The 22,280-nt window shown below is 38.0% G+C and overlaps 1 protein-coding gene across 7 annotated transcripts in view; it reads left to right on the top strand.

Moving 5' to 3' along the window:
- Window positions 1-22,280, top strand: part of LOC134527188 (uncharacterized) — a 412,406-nt gene that overhangs the window by 350,065 nt on the left and 40,061 nt on the right. For all 7 annotated transcript variants that reach the window (XM_063359634.1, XM_063359635.1, XM_063359633.1 and 4 more), the window contains 2 exons: window positions 801-992; window positions 14,416-14,639. In XM_063359634.1, coding sequence (XP_063215704.1) covers window positions 801-992; window positions 14,416-14,639 — 416 coding nt within the window. The remainder of the gene's footprint in view (window positions 1-800; window positions 993-14,415; window positions 14,640-22,280) is intronic.

The raw sequence follows: 22,280 nt of genomic DNA, 5'->3' as shown, positions 1-22,280 counted from the left end.
GAGGGATGAACTTTATATTTACATAAGCAATGTCAAATAAAAAATATAAATAAATAAGTAAATTAATACATACAGGACTTAATATTTATTTTGATTGAATTGAAGGTTGTCCCTCTTTTCTGGAGCTCTCCTCAGGAAAGGGATAATGAGAGGTGGCCACCTAGCCGAAAGGCAGCCGGGTCGCAGGAAACGCGAACGAGGCGTGGGATGCCCGGCCGAACGGCAGAAGTTGAAGGACGGGCGACCGAGTTGCAAAAGGCACATTCAGGAGTAACGAGGCAGGGGTTCCTTGCCAGAGCCTGCTCAAGGTCGCTAGTCAGTAAATGACATTGAGACAATTTCTAGTGCAAGGCCTTTTATTGTCCCCAACGAACACATGTAACAGAATATTGATTCCCTTGACACACTTGACAGCTATCACAGCTGCCTCACCTGCTTTCATCGCATATCTGGCTGGGAGGAGGGGTAACTAGCATGGCGCTTGTTGAGTAGACGGTGTAGGGCTGTCCCCTCGCGCAGGAGGTGAGATTCAGCTGTCTGAGATCACGCAGCTGCATTGAGTTGGGCACATCTTGGGCTGGTGACCATGTAGCTAAATGCACACAGGCTTTTAATAGAGGCAGAGGGCTGGCACCGCGACCATGGATAGAGACGAGGGAATTACCTTGTCTGCAGTTGCCTGCATGACATGTCAACATAATAAATCATTGTGTTATGAAATGGTTTTGGTTTTGAAAATTATAAAGATATTGAAAGCTGTGTTTCTGTATCTATTATAAATTATGTGTTGTGTGTCACAGATCCTGATATTGTATCTCTATTGGGCCCTATCCCGCCAGAGGGCAGCAACATCTTTGCTGCAGGATGCTTCCTGCTGACTTGCTCAGACATTGACTACCATGTTCACACCGCAGCCAAGAGAAGAACTCCAACTGGCAAGAAAGGCAAGAAAATGAGCAGCGATGAATATTCAGAGTTGTCTTCATCTTCTGGTAATAAGTAAAAACTGTTTTTTTTTTAAGAATGTGTGCCTTCTATTTGAAATAACATGCTTATTAGTGCAAGAATAATATTTTTCTAATAAAAATTGCTAGCCTTCAATAAAATTGTTTTCCTCTTTAAGGGAAAGTGTACATTTACTGTTCCACTTACTTTGAATGCTTAACTTTTACTGCAATAATACAATTATAGAAAATTAATTCGATGTGCATATTAGGACTGGACGAGATCCTGATTATTCGGGAAAATTAAAATATATCTTTCCCAAAAGTCAGGCAGGAAATTACTTTTTTCTGTTGCATTATATGATTGCATTAGAATACAGACCCATGTTACAATATTGTTGTTAAGAAACAATCATCAGCGAAAGCAATTCCTAAGTTTATACAGGCATGCAAACAAAGATGCTCAATTTTCAGTAGTTTAAATTTAAAACTGTAAAAGGTGGCATAAAAGCATTCACCATCTTTATTGTATACATGTTATTTATTAAGCATTTTTAACATATAACATGTAATCAGAATTTTTCACCACTGTCGCGAAACAACAGTAGAATGAATTACAGTCATGATAGAAAATAAGAACTTCAGTTTTCCGTACTCCAGCTATCTGGATCGCCAATTATCTGAATCGCTTTGAGGAAAAAAAAAAACTTCATTTTATTAAACCAACAAGTTATTTAGTTTCATTTGACAGTTATTAGTTGTTACTGCTTTGTTGGACTCTTCTTACAGTTAGTGTACTGCAGTGGCTACTGCACATGCAGAAGATGAGTCATCAATCAAGCGAGCACTGTTTGTTTTGTGAGTGCTAGTTGCCAGTCAATTAGTCTCAGACTGGTTTGTCGCCATTCGTTCTGTCTTCTGTGTACGTTTTTGTTTTTTGCAGGTGTTTAAATTTTCTATGCATTACGTCATCTAAAATAAAACATGTGTTATTGTTATCAGACAAAATAAAAATCTTTGAACAAGTGGATAAAGGAAAGACTGGCAAGCACTTAGCTGAGGTGTTTGGCATTGGAACCTCAACAATTTTGGTCATTAAAAAAAAGTCCCAAAATTTTAAACTTTGTGTCTGTCCTTGAGAAATAATTTGGTAGTTCGTCTAGATAAGTGATAAGAACAGCAGAAAACAAAGTTCTTGAAGAGGCTGTATTCAAGTGGTTTTTGCATCAGCGAGCATTGCCAGGGCCAATTATTAGTGAAAAAGCAAAACTGTTAGCCGGAAAAATTGACACCTTATGTTTATTTAAATGGGTGGCTACGGACAGGGTGGCCACTCACCGGGAAAACCGGGAAATATCAGGGATTTCACTATCACCTGGAAATATCAGGGAAATCTCAGGGATTTTTCCCTTAAAACCGGGAGGTTGTTTTTGCCGATCTGATTATATTTATTTTTAAATTGCAGGGTGCCTACATACATGGAACAACAGGATTTGTATAGAAAATATAATACCCATAAATAAAAATTAATGGATATTTGGTCCTGTGCCTCACAAACCTTAGCTTTCTTACTTTCATGTTTCGTGTTTACCAGCGTGCACTTGTAGCGCCGGGATTTTGCGGCATGGTATGTATGCGCCTTTCGAGGCCTCTCGACTGCGCAGTCGCGAGTAGAATGGAATGTTGTTTAGTGTTTACAGTTTTTTTTTTGTTTGTTTGTTTTTTGGAATGGCGGGTGTGTATGTAAAGCTTGGTTGTTTCGATGAATTACACGGGCCGTACCATTGTTAGCAACTACTTAATATGTCGTTTTTCTGTTGCAGCTGTTTTGTGCCACCCACGCGGACAAATATATTTTCTTAACTAGCGGGTTGGAGTGGCCTTAATAATTAACTATGTTTAACAAACAGTGTTCACATTTTATCGGCTACAGTATGTTTGTGGCTTATTGAAATGGTTGGCTTCTATTTGTATTTTGCAGTGTTGCAGTGTGTTTGTGTAGAATAGAAGGTACATTTTTTCATGTGACTTGTAAAATGAATACCAATTATAAGTGCAAGTTTTCACAAGACTGGCTTGTTGATCAGCGGTTTAAGGAATGGCTTCGCCCGGTAAAAGAAAATCCATTCTCTGCGGCATGCATTTTGTGCAACATAACCTTTTCATTAAGTAATATGGGAAAGACTGCAGTGAGGAGTCATGTAAATGGCAAGAAACATAAATCGATAACAAAGCTTTCGGGTTCGGGATGCACATTGGACGTATTTTTTAACTGTGCTGATAAATCACCTCGTGGATCTGAGATTACACCTGACTTATTTTCACAGCAGTCTTCTACACCAGCAGCTACTGCTGTTACAAATATATAAGAAAACACTACATCTGTAAGTGAGGTTAAATCTAGGCAAGAGTCATGTGGTATGAATAGGTTTATTATGAATGAAAATGTGACTCGTGCGGAGATCATTTGGTGTGTTTTAACAGTTATGTCACATATGTCAGTTCGCAGTGCGGACCTAAATGCATCGTTATTTAAAGGTTATGTTTCCTGATTCAATGATTGCCCAAAAAATTCAGCTATACCGGACAAAAATTTCTTATCTGGTCGTGTATTGTTTGGCACCATATTTCCATAGAGAACTTGTTAAAATGTGTTCAGTTGCTTCACACATTGTGATTGGTTTCAATGAATCTCTCAACAAGGTGGCACAAAGATGTCAGATGGATGTTATGGTTAGATTCTGGAATGAGGTGACCAATTATGTAGTTACAAGGTATTTTTTTTCTGCATTTGTTGGGCATGCAACATCACAAGACCTGTTAAAAGCCCTGACTTCAGCCTTAAGTGAGATTGATTTGTATAAAATTGTACAGGTTTCAATGTATGGGCCAAACGTTAATGTTAAGCTTATGAAAGATTTACGTGACTTTTTAAGAAAGATCCAAGTGTTGCATCAATTTTGGATATTGGCACATGTGGGCTGCATTCTCTTCATGGGGCTTTTAAGGCATCAATCAAGGCCACTGGGTGGAAGGTAATGGAGTTTCTGAGAGCTCTGTATTTCTTATTTAAAAATGTGCCTTATCGTAGAAGTGATTATATTCAGTATTCTGGCTCTTCTACTTTCCCATTGAAATTTTGTCCTATACGATGGTTGGAAAACACCAATGTAGCAGAAAGAGCAATGATAATTGTGCCTTTTCTAGAAAAGTATGTAGTATGTAGAAGTAACCAAAAAAAAATTTCCACAGTGTAACAGTTTCTCAGTCATGTCAGAACGACTGAAAGATAAGTTTTTACTTTCCAAGCTAACTTTTTTCCATTCATTGGCTTCGACTGTAGAGCCTTTCCTGACCGACTTTGTTTGATGCACCAATGGCACCTCTGTTGTTCGAGGCACTAAACTCACTGGTGAAAAATATCATGACAAAATTTGTCAAATCTGAGAAGCTGGACTCTTCTAGTAAGGTCATGGGTATTGATCTTTCTGATAAAAATAGTTTACTGGGAGCAAAGCATGTTGATATTGGTTATGCAACTCGTGATTCTCTGCGTAAAATCAAAAGTTCATCTGAACTGGAAATTCTGCAGTTTAAATGATTGTAGAAATTGCTTGAAAAAGTTTTGTGAGAAAATGCTGGAATGCTTGCCTCTTAAATACTCTCTGACTGAGGGGATCTCCTGTCTCGATCCAGATGTTGTAGTGCGACCAACTCTGCGAAACAAACGTCTAAAGCAGACTCTAAAAATCTTGGTGGAAAACAACTGGATTTCAGGAACCAAAGCTGACAGAGTTGAGAGTCAGTTCAGAGTTTTGTGTGATGCAGAAGATGTGAAGGACACCATGAAGACATTTGTAAGAAAAGAGAATAAATTGGATAGTTTATGGATGAAACTTGTAGCCTCTCAAACAAATTGTGATGAGCTTGTATCCTTTCTTAAATTGGTCCTCATCTGGTCGCATGGAAATGCAAATCTAGAGAGAGGTTTCTCAATTAATCACGAGTGCTTAGTGGAAAACCTCAGAGAAGAATCACTTGTAGCCCAGAGACATGTTTATGATGGGGTAACAGCAGCAGGTGGAGTCGATGCCTTTATATCCAATATTTCTAAGGAAGTCATACATGCTGCCCGAAACTCTCATGCTCGTTATAAGGAAGCAACATCTAAAATGAAGGCTCAAAAAGAGGCCAATAATGATGCCGAAATTAAAAAAAAAAAGAACCGCAATGGCTGTTAAAGATCTTGCTGTTAAAAAACAAAAACTCTTAGAAGAAGCAAAAAAGGAAGCTTCACTGATTGATGCAGAAATTGAGTCTCTTAAAAAAACATAGTTAGGTTTTAACAATTATTTTAATCAAAAGTTTTGTTTTATCTTTGTGTACTGAAGTGAATTAGGATTGTGTTATTATGACTAATAAGTTTTCTGTTTGGAAATTTATACAAAATGAGAAATTGGTTTTGAAGATCTATTTACATTAGAGGATGATTTGATGTTAGTAACTGACACTAGCTTTCACAGACACAAGCTTATTTATTTTGCACTTGTTGATAAAGTCCATCAAATTCTCAACGATTTTGGAATGCAGGTACGCAACAGATGCCTTAATTATGTACATAATGTTACGAATGTTAGCAAGGCCGCGTCACGCGCAGGTGCACGCCGTAACATGAGATGTGCCGTGCGCACCTGGGTCGCCGCTTTATCTCCCTCCAGCCCTCCGCTCCACCCCGCGCGGCGCCCTGCCTTTGACACATAACTTACACCGGACAGCTGGGAGTTGCGCGAGCCGCCGACACGTGTTTCGAGAGATTTCTGCCGTCGGGACGGCTCGTGATGACGCGACAGGCCCCGGCCGCTCTCGTGAGTTCTGGAATTTCGCGGGGCCTATATATAGGCCTGAGTATGTCAGAATAGAGTCAGAGAGTTGAGTTCGGATTGTTCAGTCGGGAGTCCTCACGAGTTTCCGGGCGATAGTGCTGCGGGTGCGGCAGAGTGGCGAAGTCCTTGGACGAAGGTTCCAGGGCAGGGAGTGAGTGAGTGGAGTCGGGAGTTTTCCCGCGGCGGAGTCCCAAGCGAAGTTGCGAGCGAGGAGTCGAGCGGATCCTCGGCGAAGGCAAGTGTCGGCGGCGGCGGAGTGTGGCGACGGAGTCCCGCGGCGGAGACCCACGAGGGGTGCTGCGGCGAGAGTGGCTCCAGAGGTGCGACCCAGCGAGGTGTGCGGAACGAGTGACTGGGGAATAGACCTTTCTTTAAGTGTAATTAATTATTTGCCAATTTAGAAGATTATTTGTAAGTAACATAAGTAGTGGTAATAAATAAAACTGTGTGTGTGATAAAAATCTTTAATTGGGCTATCCTTTATAAACCCGCAGTAAATCGTAACAATACCATATACTGTAGCTTGCCAGGAAATGTATTTTGAAAGTTTAAATGAGTGTTATAAATATCAGGGAAATCTCAGTTTTCACATGGAAAAATCAGGGAATTTTATTTTGTGGATTGGGTGGCCACCCTGTACGGAACTTCAAGGCAAGACACTGTATTCAAGAGTCAGATTTAAGAGGCGAGAAACTTTCGGCAGACCCTAAAGCAGCAGGAAAATTCATTGAAAGATTCAAAAGTGAAGCAGGATTGTATGACCCAGAGTTTGTGTATAATGCAGAAGAGACTGGTCTTATTTGGAAGGCTTTGCCTAAATCCACTCTAACTTCTAAAAGGGAAAGTAGTGCGCCTGGCCATTATGTTAGTAAAGAACATGTTACTGTGCTGAATTGTACCAACTCTACTGGAAATAACAAAATTCCTCTCCTGTTAATATGTAAATCAAAAGGCCCCCGAACTTTAAAAAATGTAAAATTACTTCCTGTATTTTACAAAAATTAACCAAATGCCTGGATGTCCCCTGATTTGTTTACCCAATGGTATGATTTAATTTCCATACCTGAAGTAAAAAAAATATCAGAAGGCAGTAAGGTTTTGTTGATTCTGGATAATGCAACCACCCACCCACCCCACAGAAAACCTTCTTGTCAGAGAAAACGGACGTTTTAAAACCCTTTTCCTGCCGCCAAATGTTACCAGTTTGCTGCAGCCAACGGACCAGTCAGTTTTGTAAACTACAGTGAAACCTCTCTGAAACGACCCCTCACGGTTCCCAGGAATAGGGTCTTAATAGAGGGGGGGTCGTAATAGATGTTTTCCGAAATTTTCAATTGATTATACCCCCTCCCCCCTCCCCCCCCCAACTCTTTCCAAACCGCTACCTGCTAAGAAACCAGCCGTACAATGGCAGGATGCTGTCACTCACAATGCTAGACGGCTTGCTTTAACTCACTTCAACCTTCATGACAAGTCCGTCGCCCTACAGGCCACCTCTAAAGAAAATATGTCAAGACAGTTTATTTTTACTGGTTAGTTTACATGTACGTTTTCAGCTTGCCGTAGTTAAATACACTAGAACCCCGATGTCATGAACCCCGGATTTAACGAAGCAGTGATTTTACGAATAAATTTTCGGGAACCGTAAAAAATTGGACATTTTGACCCAAATGTGAAAATCAGAAAGAATTAAAAACAAAACGAAATGACACCTCAACTTCGCTCCCCTTTGAAAAACCTTCAGTGAGAAAATGCTCATTTCACCCTCCCTTCTCCCGTAAAATTGGGCTATTATGAATGGGGTACCAAAGCGGTGAGGGAGGGGTAAGATCGTTGTAAATATTTTCGGACCCCTCCCTCCTCACCAAACACGCCCAAAAAAAAGTATGGCAAGGAATTTAGAAGCTTTCAAACTTAAATATAAATGTATTTTAATAGCAAGGGTCCTATGAAAAGAAATATACCGAATAAATACAAGCTGCTGTCACCAAAGCAAGCATAAAACGGCCCAATGCGTGGTCGCTTCGTTATTGCTCACGCGAGAGGCGAAAGTGGAATGTTAGAAGAAAGATAAATGCGGGGGAGACGGAAGGCAGCCAGTGTGTTTCCTGCATGGGGAATAAGTGGAGTAGCTTTTTTTTATGCCGGGTGAAGCGACCTTTTTCTGTCAACCCACGGGAAAAGATAATTGCTTGAGCTGTCAAAATAAAAATCGCTGCGGCAGTTTAAACATGTCGAGGCGGGCGTGCATCCAGTGGGTCGCTGTGTATATATACTCGAAAAAAATAACATCTCAATTCATAACAAGATTTCTTATAACCAACACGTATTGCCGGATGTTTTCAGCCTGATCCATGCAAGTTCTTTAGCCACGTTTTGAATGAAAGCAACTGGCGGGCCAGTGTTGTGCCCTGTTTTGCGGACACATAAAGCTTTTATCAATTTGCTGACAGTTTTAATATATTTTTACTCTCCTCGTTAAAATGAAGCAGATAACGTGATTGTTAACAAGTACAAGCAGCATCCGAGATCGGCCGCAGCGCACGGTACGGGGAGAGGGTGAGCAAGGGCGAGCGTGCGGCCGACTGCCATGTTTACACGCTGCGGCCGGAGGGTCTTTCCTGCTTTGAAGGGACGTGGAATGGGGGTTGTCAAGCTCTGACAGCGGTCGACAGGAAGTGGTATCTATTTTTAGATATGCGCTGCCTACGGCAGTACAGTACTGGGAAAGAGAAACCCAGTAACACGCTACTCACCACAAGAAACTTATTTTCTGTCCGATTTTCTTCAGATTTTAGGCAATTTTCACGGTTCCTCGAAATCGGGTTGTAATAGAGAGGTGGTCGCAACAAAAAGGTTTTACTGTATAAAGCAACACTCCAAAAGACTACTGTTAAAGAAGTTTGATATATGATGAAATTGAAGAAGCTTTTAATAAATGATGAAAATGAAGATGGCATTGTGACTCATTACAAAGAATTAATTTGAAGGATTGCTCTTATATGGTGGCGGAAGCATGATGAAATTTTGTGAAAACATGCACATTAAAAAGAGCTTGGAACAAACTAAAAGGCATGTCAACTGAGGAGGAAGTGCAGAAAGAGAGCGAAGAAAAAAACAAATGTGAAATTGGAGATAAAGTAAAAGAGGATGAGAACAATGTTTTGCTTGAGAACATGAGTCAAGTCTCTTAAAAACTCCTCTTTGCTCCGAATGCAGTGCAGAAGACATAGGCGATTGGCTTGCTTGTGCTTATTCGGACCCTTGGTATCAAATTCTAAACGATGATGAGTTAACTCAAAGAGTAACTCGGATAGAAGAAACTGGTGACCAGGAGTATGACGTGGCTTCTGAACCAGACGTGGGCCCATCAGCTAATGCGATGTTTGCATGTCTAGAGACATGAATGGAGCAGCACTCTGAATGTGACCACATCCAGCTGCTAACTTTCAAGCGGATACGGCCGCACAGAAACCATTTAAGACTTTTTTTTTTAAATTGCTACTATTAATCCCGATAGTAGGAGGTAGACTGAATTTTTGACATATTAAAATTGTAAGACGTAATTATTTGTTGGTTTTGTATCAGGTATCAGATTGGAAAAAAATTTATGAACAAAATTAATTTACGACCATGGACTACATCAATACAACACACAGGAATACTTATGCTACGGACAAAATGTGAACACTGTGACATCGTCCCGGGCTGCGCCCTTCTGAGCCCGATGTGCCACCACCTCCCCCCTTACACGCTGCAAGCCCTCCTTCCACCACCACCCTCTACGACCGCCCGCCGAAGTGTGTGTGCGTGCGTGTCGGCCCGCACCCGCCGATGTTGCATCAGTGCTCTGCTCCCGAGAGTTGCCGAGCGAGGACGAACGGTCAGTGAGTCGCGAGTGCTGCGAGAAGAAGGAGCTTCATGTACCTGTCGTCGTTCTCGAAGGTTTTAAGTGAGACATGGGGGAAACGGGCCACGCCACACACGGGCTGCGTCACAGACCTGAGAACAGAGTAGCCGGGTCCACATGCCCATTATACATGTGGTGGCACCCTAGGATTCGACGAACACCTCAACCCCCATTGCGGTAGCAACTTTAGTAGCCTTCTTGCTGCATTAACAAAGTCTATCCAGGAACTAACTTATGTTTTGTGACGTGGCAAGGGGAAATGCTACTGCCGCCATCTTCGTGTTTCGACATTTTCTCAATTAGTGCGCATCCAGTTGCGGTAGCGTGAGGTTTGTATTTCTTCTGATAAGGAATTGTGTATTTTTAAAATGTGTATTGCAATAGAAAATTTTACCAGCTGTGTAGTGTGATGGGTGATCAGGGTTTTGTTAGCAGAAAACAGCAAGCAAATTGAAATTCATCGGAAACTTTGTAAAGTGTACAGAAACAACGTAATGAGTGAAGGTGGATTGAGGCAGAGGTGTATTATGTTTGAAAATGGCTGCACTAATGTTCGCAATGAAGAGCGAAGTGTCCAACCAAGCATTTGGTCAGATGAACTGTCTATGTATTAAGGACATACAAGTTCCCCCAGAAAACCAAGGAAGGGTTTGCAGACATTGTTATCAAGGAAAATCGTAGCATTCATTTTTTGGGACAGGAAAAGTGTGCTGGTTTACTGTTTCCTATTATGTGATTAAAGAATAAACTCTGAAAGGTATTGTGAAACATTAAAAAATTGAGAAGAGCAATCCAAAACAAGTGTCAGGAATGCTGAGCTATAAGGTTATGTTTTTGCACGACAGTGCATGCTTTCACACGGATAATCAAACTTGATAGCTATTGGATGGTTTTAGTTGGGAAGTTTTCAACCATCCTCCATATAGTCCCAAGGTGGCGCCAAGCAACTACCATTTGTTTCCACACGTGAAAATCTGGCGGCGACCCGGCATTTAAACAATAACGTGCAACTGCAAGAAGGCATCAACGGGTGGTTGAAGTCTCAGGCAGAATTCTATGATGATGGCATCAACAAACTGGTGCACTGCTACAATAAGTGCCTCAATTTGAAAGGGGATTACATTAAAAAGTATAGTAAAACTCTGTTAAGACGTTTCTCAAGGGACTGGATGATAAAAACTTCTTAGAAGGGAAATAGTACAGATTATTTGCTACATAAAAAAATCATTAAAATGACATTTTTAGGTTATGCGCTGTTTGTTCAGTGTTCTCTTTTAAAATTCAGCCATTGGTGGGGATTCCATTACCACAAATATTTAATGTTTATTATTGAATTAATTAATTATTCAAAATATTGAATTAACTTTTAAGTTACCATGAAAACCATACATTGGAGCCCCTCAGAGTCCCTGGTGCAACCTGTACAGTGTTTGCCTCTCTAATTTTATTTTTTATTGGTAGTAGACACCTGTGGGAAGCCCTTATGTATTAGCTTTATCTTTACCAATGACCAATGTTTGTGACATACCTTGAAAACCACACATTGGAGGCTCTCAGCGAGACTGATGCTAATTGTACAATGGTTGACTCTTAAATTTTATTTTTTAATGGTAGTAGACTCCTGTAGGAAAGTCCTTAATTATATTGGCATCATTGCACATTTTGATGTAAAAAAATAAAATCTCCAACAGTATTTGCCTTAGTTGCGTGGAATCGCATAGGCTGTTGTCCCAAACTCTCTGTACAATAATGTGCCGGGCGGTAAATAGATTCAGCACAGTTAGCATTCTTGGTACTGGTGTTAACTTCTGCGCTTATGTTTTTGCAGCAGTGTTTAATTTTGCTTCAAGGGTATTTCAAAATTTATAAATATTTTCAGTACAATTCTTTGTCTTAAATACATGTATCTAGATAGACCAGGTAATAAATATTTTATGTATGGATTAACTTTGAATAATAATATGTTTACAGTGACGGACCAGAAAAAAATTCATTGTAATGGCTAACAATCACAGCTGTTTTGTTTACATCAGTGAAGCGCTATAAACATCTGTCACAGACAACCAAAATCAATGCTGTGTTAGAAAGGTTCAGTGTTGTTAAAAGTACTCTGAAAAAGTAATTGGGCTCAATTACAATTACTGTGGTGATAATGTAACTAAATACAAGTAAAAATTACTTTATATAGAAGTAATCAGTAAAATTACAATTACAATTACTTTCCGCTACCATTTTAAAACTGACCTACGATTCAATTTTTTTACACTTTGTTACATTAATAAACATACATACATATGTATATGTTTTGTTAAAAAAATGATTTCATGTAATGATTAAATTTATTATATTTAATTAAATGAATAATATTTGAGGACAAACTTACTTGAATAACAACAAAAGACTTCATACAAGTAGCTACTTGTAATAAAAGTAACACTCTTTAAATTTTGGAATTGACCTTACAAAACAATTGCATTTTAAAGTTCTCATTAGATAGATTCCCTCTCTTGATGGCAAAAACATCTTTACCAACACTAAAAAGACGCTCAACGGGAGCACTTGACGGTAGCGATGTGTTAAATTTTAAAAATGCAGATTTTAGGATAGGGCAATGTTGGAGACACTGCAAGTCACTATGAATCTTTATTTTTGATCATAGATGTTATGCATACGATCGTAGCACTAGAAGCGTAAAATTATAAACTTTACTAAAACAAAAGTGAATGATCTTCTTGTTCTTAATTGTATTAATTATACGTTCCAAAAATAAAAGTAACGGCAAGTAAATATAAAGTATCGATTACCTTAATGTATCGATTACAATTAATGTTATGTATTCCGATTACAAGTACGAATTACATTTTTTAAATGTAATTCGTTACAAGTATAAATTACTTGAAAAGTAATCGTTACAAGTAATCCGATTACTTGTAATTCGTTACTTAACAACACTGGAAAGGTTATATATATAATATATTGAAAATTGCTGAGGAAGCACACGCTACAAATTCTCACATTTTAAATAAACATTTTATTGCAAAAACACCATCACTCAAAACCAATTTTTTTTCCCCTGCAATCATGTTTGCGATTTTCCGCGATGTTTTTTTCTACCCAAGGCTCAAGTTTCAATATCCTGAGCTTTTTTAAATCATTTTAGGTTTTTTTCCAGCAGGTTTAGATGATCGCTACCAAAAACCTTCGGTAATCATTGCAACATCTTCTTACAGAAAAACAATATCACAAAGCACAATCAATATGCAAAATGTCCATCATTCTTTTAAGTGGTAGCAGGTCAACCAACCTTGAAGCTTGAAGAAACGTGCATAATGCAGCGTTGCCATGCGACATTAAGTTTTGAATAAGCCTCGTAACATGATTTTTAACAAACGTTGTGCAGTATAAGTCCAGCCAAAAATGGAAATCATATGAAAATGAGTAAACTAAAATGTTCATCATTACGTCTACCATATAAAATTTTTACCACAGTGTTCAACAAACAATGAAACTGAATTAGCTCCACATATTGATGTACAATTTGCGTCACATATCACGCAATCAAGTTAACAATGGCTAGTGGTTAATTTTTGTTGTTAATTCATCAGATGTTATGCCTCGAAGAAGGGAAATGGTGTACAGTTGAAACAGCCTCAATGCTGCAGTTGGCAAGGGTTTTGACGGTCATGTTTGTAATCTTTTAAAACAATTGTCGAAAATTTTAACTATAAATGAAATTTAAGAGTGTAAAGATAAACTTTATTACATTATTTTATTCCTGAAATGATGAACGTTACATGCAGGAAGCATCAATAAATGCAAATGTTTTCAATGGGAAAAATTAACATAGGGATATATGGAAGTGATCAAGGGAATGATTATTTAAACTTTATAAACAGGAAAATGTATTATGCTGGAACATCTGAAGCAAGTTTTACTGTAGCTTAAGAGTTAGGCTATCAGATTTGAATAATATAATGTTTACTGTCACTTTCTTTTGGTTTTATTCCAAATTGTATATTACTTTTTGGATAGACCTCGTATCTATAGCACTAAAAACTTTGCGACTCAAAAGGAAGCAAACAAACTTAAACTGGATAAAAGTGCCAGATTCGAATGTAAATTTGTGTCAATGTGTTTGTAAAATGGACCAATGGGTACATTGTTAGTAACGTAAATGAGTGTAACTAAGAGTTAAAGGTATAAATATGAGCTAGTTTCTTCACTAGTTAGTAAATTATGCTATTTTTTTTTTAAGTTTATGAATTTTTTTTAATTTGTAATTTCAAATAGTACCCATCCCAATTCCATCCCATTTCTTGTGATATTTTTTCCACCCTGCCCAATATTTTCTCTAAACAAAATTCACTATGCTATCCATCTCTATTAAATTACGTTCATATATTTACTAAAAATATACGTAAATAAAATAACTACTGGTGTTGTGTAGTTCTTGGGAGCTATAAGCTACATTTTTTATCAATCAAATACTGTCTAATGAAAATATCATACCCCTATAAAATTTTTGTTACTCCACTCGATTGTGTAGTTATGACTTCATATGTGTATGCATTTTAAATATTAATCTTGTCACTTAAAATCATAAAAGTTGTATGTGTAACGTAATTGTTAGTAAATAACAAAGAACACTGGCCAAAATTAGTTTTTTGATTTATTACAGATACCAATGTGAGTGCAACACCGTTTGACAAAAATCGTCTCACCAAACAGTTGACAGCTGGTGGGGGTGTAGTTTATGAGAATTTCAGTGATGTTCCCGAGAATAAGTATACTAGCTGCAAGCTTATTGCCAATAAAACTCAGCAGACGGCCAAATACTTGCTCTGCTTGGCGCACAACATCCCAATTGTTCAGCACAAATGGGTCATCGAATCTGTCAAACAGGTAAGCAAGGATAATTTAGATGTCTGTTTCGCACCATCAGAACAAGACTATTGTAAATTAAAATTACAAAGTAAACAAAAAAATTACTATCCAGTACATGATATTAAATTGTAATGAATGTGTTACCTAAAAAAAAAATCATAGAGCCCAAAATTCTTTAATTATGGCAATCCTATAATTTAAAAAAAAAGTGCTCAAATTAGGCCTGTGCGAATATTCAAATTTTTGAATATGAGTGTTTTATCATTCATAATTGAAATGGCATACCTCATCAGTTTGTCATATACCAACATAGACTTTTATGGTTAAGTCATTTATGTGATATAAATACCCATTTCATACTTGCCAATTTGTACAATTTACCCTAAAATATACAGAAACTCATGTTATTGTATGATTGTGCTGCCCTATCTGTTATTCTACTGATTTTCCGAACATTTTTACATTATGAAAATAAATTTGAAAGAGTTTGGTATTTATTGTATCACCGACAGGATATGAAGGTCAAACAAGAATATTTATAGTATGTCATCTGTTTCTCCATTGGCTGCTACAAGCTAATCACAGCGTAGTATCATTTTTTTGTTAATGTTTAGGGCCTGGTGGTTGGGCATCTATATTTTTCTGAAGTCTTTGAGTGAATTAGTGTAAAAAAGGCAGTATTATGGTTCAGATAAAAAAAATTTAAGTTATATATTTTATTGTTTTATTTCGCTTGCATAAAACTTAGTTTAGTGCTACGTGAATAATTACTTAGAGATGCATGTATTGTAATTACAGTACGATTATATTAATTTTTTCTATATGAACGGGAAGACCAAGCAGTACTTTCAGGCATTCAAAGTCGTATACGTGCAAGATGTTGACGTCAGTTGGGACTTTGCCTCGTAAGCCTGATCCAACTCCACTGTCCAGTTCCCCTCTTTCCCCTCCTTCGCCGATGTATGTAGACATGCGTGTGTTCAAATTGCCCACCACGAACGGGAAGCCTAAGATGTACATAAAGTTGTGACATTCCCGATTACACCCGAACAATTCACCTTCTGCCAACTTCGGGTTTATATATATATATATATATATATATATATATATAATATATATATATATATTTCTCCTTTTATTGTAGCTATACTAACCTAACTAACTGTCCATAGTGTTTTAAAGTGTTTTAATGTAGCTAACCTAACCGACCACTTTTAATATTTGAATTCATTTTTCCTGCACAAAAATAAAACAAATCCCGAAGTTGGCCGAAGGTGAATTGTTCGGGTATAATCCGGGATGGCAGAACTTAATGTGCATCTTAGGTCTCCCACCACAAACTACTGCAAGAGGGCGCTTAGCGGCAGAGTGACGTCTCCCATAAACCAATAACTACAATTATTGTAAACCTTTTTAATGAGCCCGGATGAGGGATTGTATAAATTATAAGAGTGTTTTGTGTCTTCCTTAAACTAACCCTTGGCGTGGGATCACAGCATCGAATAACAGTTTTGTTCCGACGGGAAGCTGCCTTCTGTCCGCGTGCAGAGCGCTGCTCGCTCCAGTTCCTCTTCGTCATTGGCCGAGACCAGACGTATGCGGAGTAGTCAGATACATGTGGCCACGTGTCGCCAACCCCATGGTATCCATGTATGCTGATCAGTGTGGCGTGCCCGACACCTAGAGCGGGCCAGGTCTTATGTAAATAAGCTCAATTAATTATAGGACTAATATCTCGCCTCACACGAGCCACGTAACGCCCTGACCGAGAGTCTTAGCCGGGTCCATGTGCCCACTCACGTGGTGGCGCCCACTACAAAAAGGCCTTGGGTAAGCAGCTAGGTCCTCAACGTACATTATCAAGTATGATAAAGGTAACACGTACAGTTTGTTCAGTTTGTCGTTGTGATGTAAACATTGTATACGGCAGAAAAAAAATGACTTAAAAAACCATAGCAAAACCACAAAACACAACAGTAATACAATAAAAAAAACAAGGAAATTCTGAATTATTTTGTGATAACTGAAAACGTGGATAATGTGAAGTGAGTGGTTGTTCACACATTTCATTGACAAAAATATAATCTGTTAAGAAAGCAACTGCAGCATCACTCAAGCATTTCCCTTAACAAAACATAGCTTGTAAAAATGTGTTGCATATAAACTTATATATTTTATTACACACTCAGATATGAAGAGATTTTGTGCATATGATATTGGTGCAATATTGTGTAAAGTATTAATACTGGATGAACTAAAAGATTGAAAAGGCAGATTTTTGAGGGGTGTGGGGGGGGGGGGGTGTTTGTTTGTGTGTTTTTGTGTGTGTGTTTTTGTGTTGTGTGTTTAGTCTCCATCCGTGTTTTATTTATGCTAAAATTAACCATTAAAATTTTTATACTGGATTGACATTTTAGGCATGCAACAAGTATTATTTTTTTTTTTCACTACAGTCTTGCTAAACACTAACAGAAAAATTGTATGAAGAATATTCAAAACATGGCATATTTGTCATTTCAAACTAAAAAACCAAAATATTATTAGTATTCACTTCATCATATGTACCAGAGTTGGGGGGAAAATAAACAAACAACACCACAAAACATGGATACTCCATTGCGATAGCCATTAAAACATGTAAATGCCATAGTTTCAACGGCATTTAAATCGATAGTCACAATCAATCTTAACACCATGCAACACAGTAGCAGCTTTCTTACTGTATGTATATATGATAAAATGGTCATTGCAATTAAAAAGTGCAGAGAAAAAAATAATGGTATTGGATTCCAGATAAAATTAGCAGAAATTGTGTTTATGATGTTGCTGAACTAAAATACTCTTACGACCGGGTTTGTAAATGTATTGCCCAATTAAAGATTTTACTACACAGTTTTATTTATTGCCAATACTTATTTCACTAACAAATAATCTTCTAAAAATGCCTAAAATTCAATCACACCTAAAGAAATGTCTTTTCTCTGGTCACTCGTTTTCACACACGGCACACCTCGCTGGGCCGCACCTCTGGCGCAACTCTCGCCGCAGCACTCCTCGTGGAACTCCGTCGCCGCACTCCGCCGCCGTCGTCACACTTCTCTTCCCCGAGGATCCGCTCGACGCTTCGCTCAGAACTTCGCTCGGGACTCTCGCGCAGACTCTCTCGCCTCGGAACTCCGCCGCGCCCACGACACTATCGCCCGGAAACTCCGTCGCGGGAAAACTCCCAGCTCCCAGCTGAGCTGACTCAGAGGCCAGCGTCCCGGGCTTATATATCACAGGCGCCACTTATAGAATTCACGAGCGCGGTTGGGCCAGTCGCATCATTCCGCGCCGACCCGACGCGAGAAATCTTTAGAGACGCTTTGGCAGCTGCCAGGTGGCGTGCAGAACTCCTCGTCAGGTGTCAGATGTCAGCGCCACGCGGGGAGCGGAGGGAAGGAGGTGGGGAAAGCGGCGACCCTTGTAATCTACCAGACGTGCGCGGCACGTTTCACGTTGTGGCGGCCATGTGATGTCAGCCAGCACTGCACCTGCGCGCCGCGGCCCTGCTTACGTTCGTAACAATACAATATACCTGACTGCTGTTAACAATGAAAACAGGTGAATATCTAAGGTTGAATATGTAAGTACGAGTTCATTTAATCACTGATTTCAAAATATTGAATTTTAAAAATGTTTTCAACAAAATGGATTGATTTGGATTTCATGGTATTTGTTGTTTGCAAAAAATTTCTGGGTCTTTATGTAGAATTTTATGTTCTGGAAAATAAAGCGAAGGAACTGAAATTAAAGTTTGGTTAGGTTAGCTGCATTGTTAAAACACAATTTTTTATTTCATGATTCAAATATTGAAACAAACCTTTTACATAAAATTATCGTAGCTGACTTCATCTAACCAACCTTTCACTTTAGTATAATTTGTCTAATTTCCCAGAAGCCACTACTGTAACATTTATTAAGAGTTCATAATTGTTTGAAGATCATGTTTCAATATATTATTCATAGGCATTTCAGATATTTGATGGTTTTAGAAAATCTTAATATTTCTCCATTTCTTTAAAAAAAATTATTTTATTTTACAGTAAGTTGAGTTAATTTTTTCTCATTATTTTGATATTGCTATTTGTTTGGTCACTTAAATTAACATTAATATTAAGTACGTTTTTACAATTTTCAAAAGCTGCTTACTGATATGTTTCCAAATTCAAAAAGATGGAAAGAGAAAGAAAGACTGGCGCCATTGTCGGAAGTGTGTTGTTGGAAAAAACCCTACACATACACACACATGCACAGCAATGGAGTATAATGTTCGGTTGAGCGCTGTCTCGCCAGCCAATCAGTACGAACCATGCTGTGGTGAGATATTACTTTCCAAGTTTTAAGAGAATTTATTGCACCTGACGTACCAACGGGTGTGTGAAGCTAAAAAAAATTGATTATATTTCTTTAACAAATTTTCACAACCGTCGAGTTCCGTAAGTTTAAAAAAAAAAAAAATTAGATGTTCTTGGTTCAAACAGCTAAAATTATCAAGGTAAATCAATGTAACTAGTTTATGTGTCGTAAATAAAAGTAAATTGCGTCTGTAACGAAAGTAGGTGTATTTTAGACCTAATGTGAGTGCGGCAGAGCCGTTGCAGGGTACAATTATTATTATACATACATTGATCACATTTTTATCCTACTAGACTATTAACTTATTCTAGAATGCTTGGAATTCTTTGTGTATGTATGTAACAAGTTTATCCAGTTCAAAACAAAACAAAAAAAAAACTCATTCAAAGTTAGTGTAGTGTAAATATATCAACAATTTGTTTTATATCATGTAAACGATTCAATAATTCTATATGTTTCTGTTGAAAGTTAAGTTGTGGTAAGTTCAAATTAAGTAAAAATTATGTATTAAGCCAGGATTGAAAGCACTCGGTGAGCGTGGACCACTGAGTGTTGGTGAAACATTACTACATCAGAGACTAACGTTTATATCCAATTTAATGCCCTGAAAGAATTCCAAACAGATATTTACTATTCAATAGTCTTGGGATCCCGAGAGTTAATTTAAATTAATTAGTTTAGTTATTCTAATAATTATAGAACAAGAGATTCAGATTTGGATTTAAATTATGCCGCTGGTAAGTCTTTCAGGCGGAAATCAATGTTTTATAAAAAAAATAATGTTCGTGAAATTCAACAAACGGGAAACGTTCCAAATCGACGACTGTACGGGGACTGGAAAAAAACAACCGACCTCAGTGACAGTTATAGCCTCTACAGACGTATTGACTTCCTCGATGACCAGGACTCTGCGACGATCCGCGTGTAGCTGGCTCTCCTGCTCTGGATAGCTGGTAGGTCGTTGACTCAGTCCTCCTCTCGTACCGGACTGCTGGGCTGTTCTACTGCTCGGCTCATGAGCCGCCTCCTTCTTAGTTTGCGCCGTCGAGTCGGTCCTTCTCGCGGACCGGACTGCTGGGTTGTCCTCCTGCTAGGCTCCCGAGACGTCTTCTTATTAGCTCGTGTCGTCAAAACTGCAGCGCCTTTCCTATTTTAACGTGGTTCAGTCGTCGTCGATTGAATAATTGAATTGTCTCTCTTTCAAATCCTCAAGATATTTTAACCGTTCTTCTTTGCGTCGATTAAGGTAACATAATTAGGCAGATCTTCGTTCTAGTATAAAAGTTTCGTTGCATGTTCTTCCGTGAATTTTAGTGTTGAAATCTTCGACGATAATTAACAATTCTTATCAAAACACAATATTTTCAATAAATTTACTTAATTCTTGGTATATATCGATAAATAAATCTTACCGTTACTAAAACAGCTCTTCGATATCTCTTTTAAGTATTAATTCAAATCATACGAAGTTTCCAGTTTGCTGCTAAAATTACGGACGCATATTATCAATGACCGAAAAATGGAACAAACCGAATATTCTAAAAGAATATTTTTTACTTGTCCTTGTTTGTAACACGCGATTCTACAATTTTTCTTTAAACAAAAAAAAAATCAATGCTTTAACGCAAGCAAAATATAATCAAAAAGAATCTCCTATTCTTTACAAATATAGTAATAAACAACAAAATTATTACCTTTTTAAAAAAAACCAAAGATTAGCATACTTCCAGAGACAAAATAACGTTTTAGCTTATTTAAAATTTGTAAAGATTTGCATATCATAAATCAAACAATTTTTTGTTTCGACTTCTGCAACCACCAAAATTGATCAATATAAATATTTCTATAAAGTACAAACGTTGACTTTATAGATTGCCCCTTCTTAGAAATGTCTATTATGTGCAGTTTAAACATACATAGAACAAACAGAATGACATTTCTAATACACATAGATAACAGAATCTACATCTTCATTATTATTTATCGTCCACCAAACGAGGTTGTCATATTCCTACATTTACTAAGACTAATGACTAAACTCATAATATCCTAACAAGAATATATTACATACATGTTGCAATAAATAAAAAAAAACATACAAAGAATGCTAGGTCAACGTAAGGATATTTTAAACATATGTATAAATCATTCAATATTTTCGGTCACAACAGGTTTGTGATATTCTTTCAGTTGGGTAATGTTGTAATGTCCTATAATCTGCCTGGTGTTAAGGTCTGAGAGTTCATAACAATTATTCCGAATGACTTTAGTTATGAGGTATGGTCCGTCGAATAGTAGAAATAACTTCCGGGTAATGTATTGCCAGAACTGGCTGGTTGGATTGGTTCTTTTTAGTACCAGGTCTCCGCAATCAAAAGTAGTTTTTCCGGATAATTTCTGATGCTTCTTTCTCATGTCAGCAGCGGAGGTTAGTTTCGCCCTAACTAACTCCTCGGTTTCCCGTCGTATTTCGTTCAGTTCGTCTTGCTCTTCCTCAGCGACATCATGTTGTAATTTTGGTACCATTGTTTCTGGAATGATATTGGACGGTTTTCCGGTAAGCACTTCGTATGGCGTGGTGTTGGTAGAACTATGGATGGTATGATTAATAACACATTCAATAAATGGTAATTTAGTCATCCAACTTTGTTGTGCATCATAACAAAACGTGCGTAGCATGTTGCCTAGCGTGCGCATTAGTCGTTCTACCGGGTTACTTTGGGGATGTCTAACCGAAGACATGGTGGGTGTAATATGCATCTCCTTTAATCCTTCTTGCCATATCGAACTGGTAAATTGTGTACCGTGATCTGAAATAACCGCTTCGGGGTGACCCACTTCAGCCTCGAATCTCTTCATTTTCTGAAGGACGACCTTGCCGGAAGCATGTACTATTGGGTAGAGCTTGGCGTACTTAGAGAAAACATCTAAGACTACAAATACATATTTTACTCCTGCAGTTGAGCGAGGTAATGGTCCCAGTAAATCTACCGACAACAATTGCAAAGGTCCTCTAGGAATTATCGGTTGTGTTTCTCCAACTAAGTTGCGTTGTGAATGTTTTGCTTTTTGGCATAGGTCGCATGATCTCGTAATTTTCACTACAATTTTGGGTAAGTTCGGACAGTATAATTTTCTACTTAAGGTAGCGGTCAATTTCTTGGAACCAATGTGGGCACAGTTATGATGTATTTCCCATGCAATATTCTTTAATAATTCTTTAGGTACGACCGGTTTCCATAAATCCTCGAATCGGGAACA

This window comes from Bacillus rossius, chromosome 1, assembly GCF_032445375.1.
Source record: "Bacillus rossius redtenbacheri isolate Brsri chromosome 1, Brsri_v3, whole genome shotgun sequence".
Taxonomy (NCBI): domain Eukaryota; kingdom Metazoa; phylum Arthropoda; class Insecta; order Phasmatodea; family Bacillidae; genus Bacillus; species Bacillus rossius.
The sequence above is the reverse complement of the archived record's forward strand: the minus strand, read 5'-3'. Positions and strand labels throughout refer to the sequence as shown.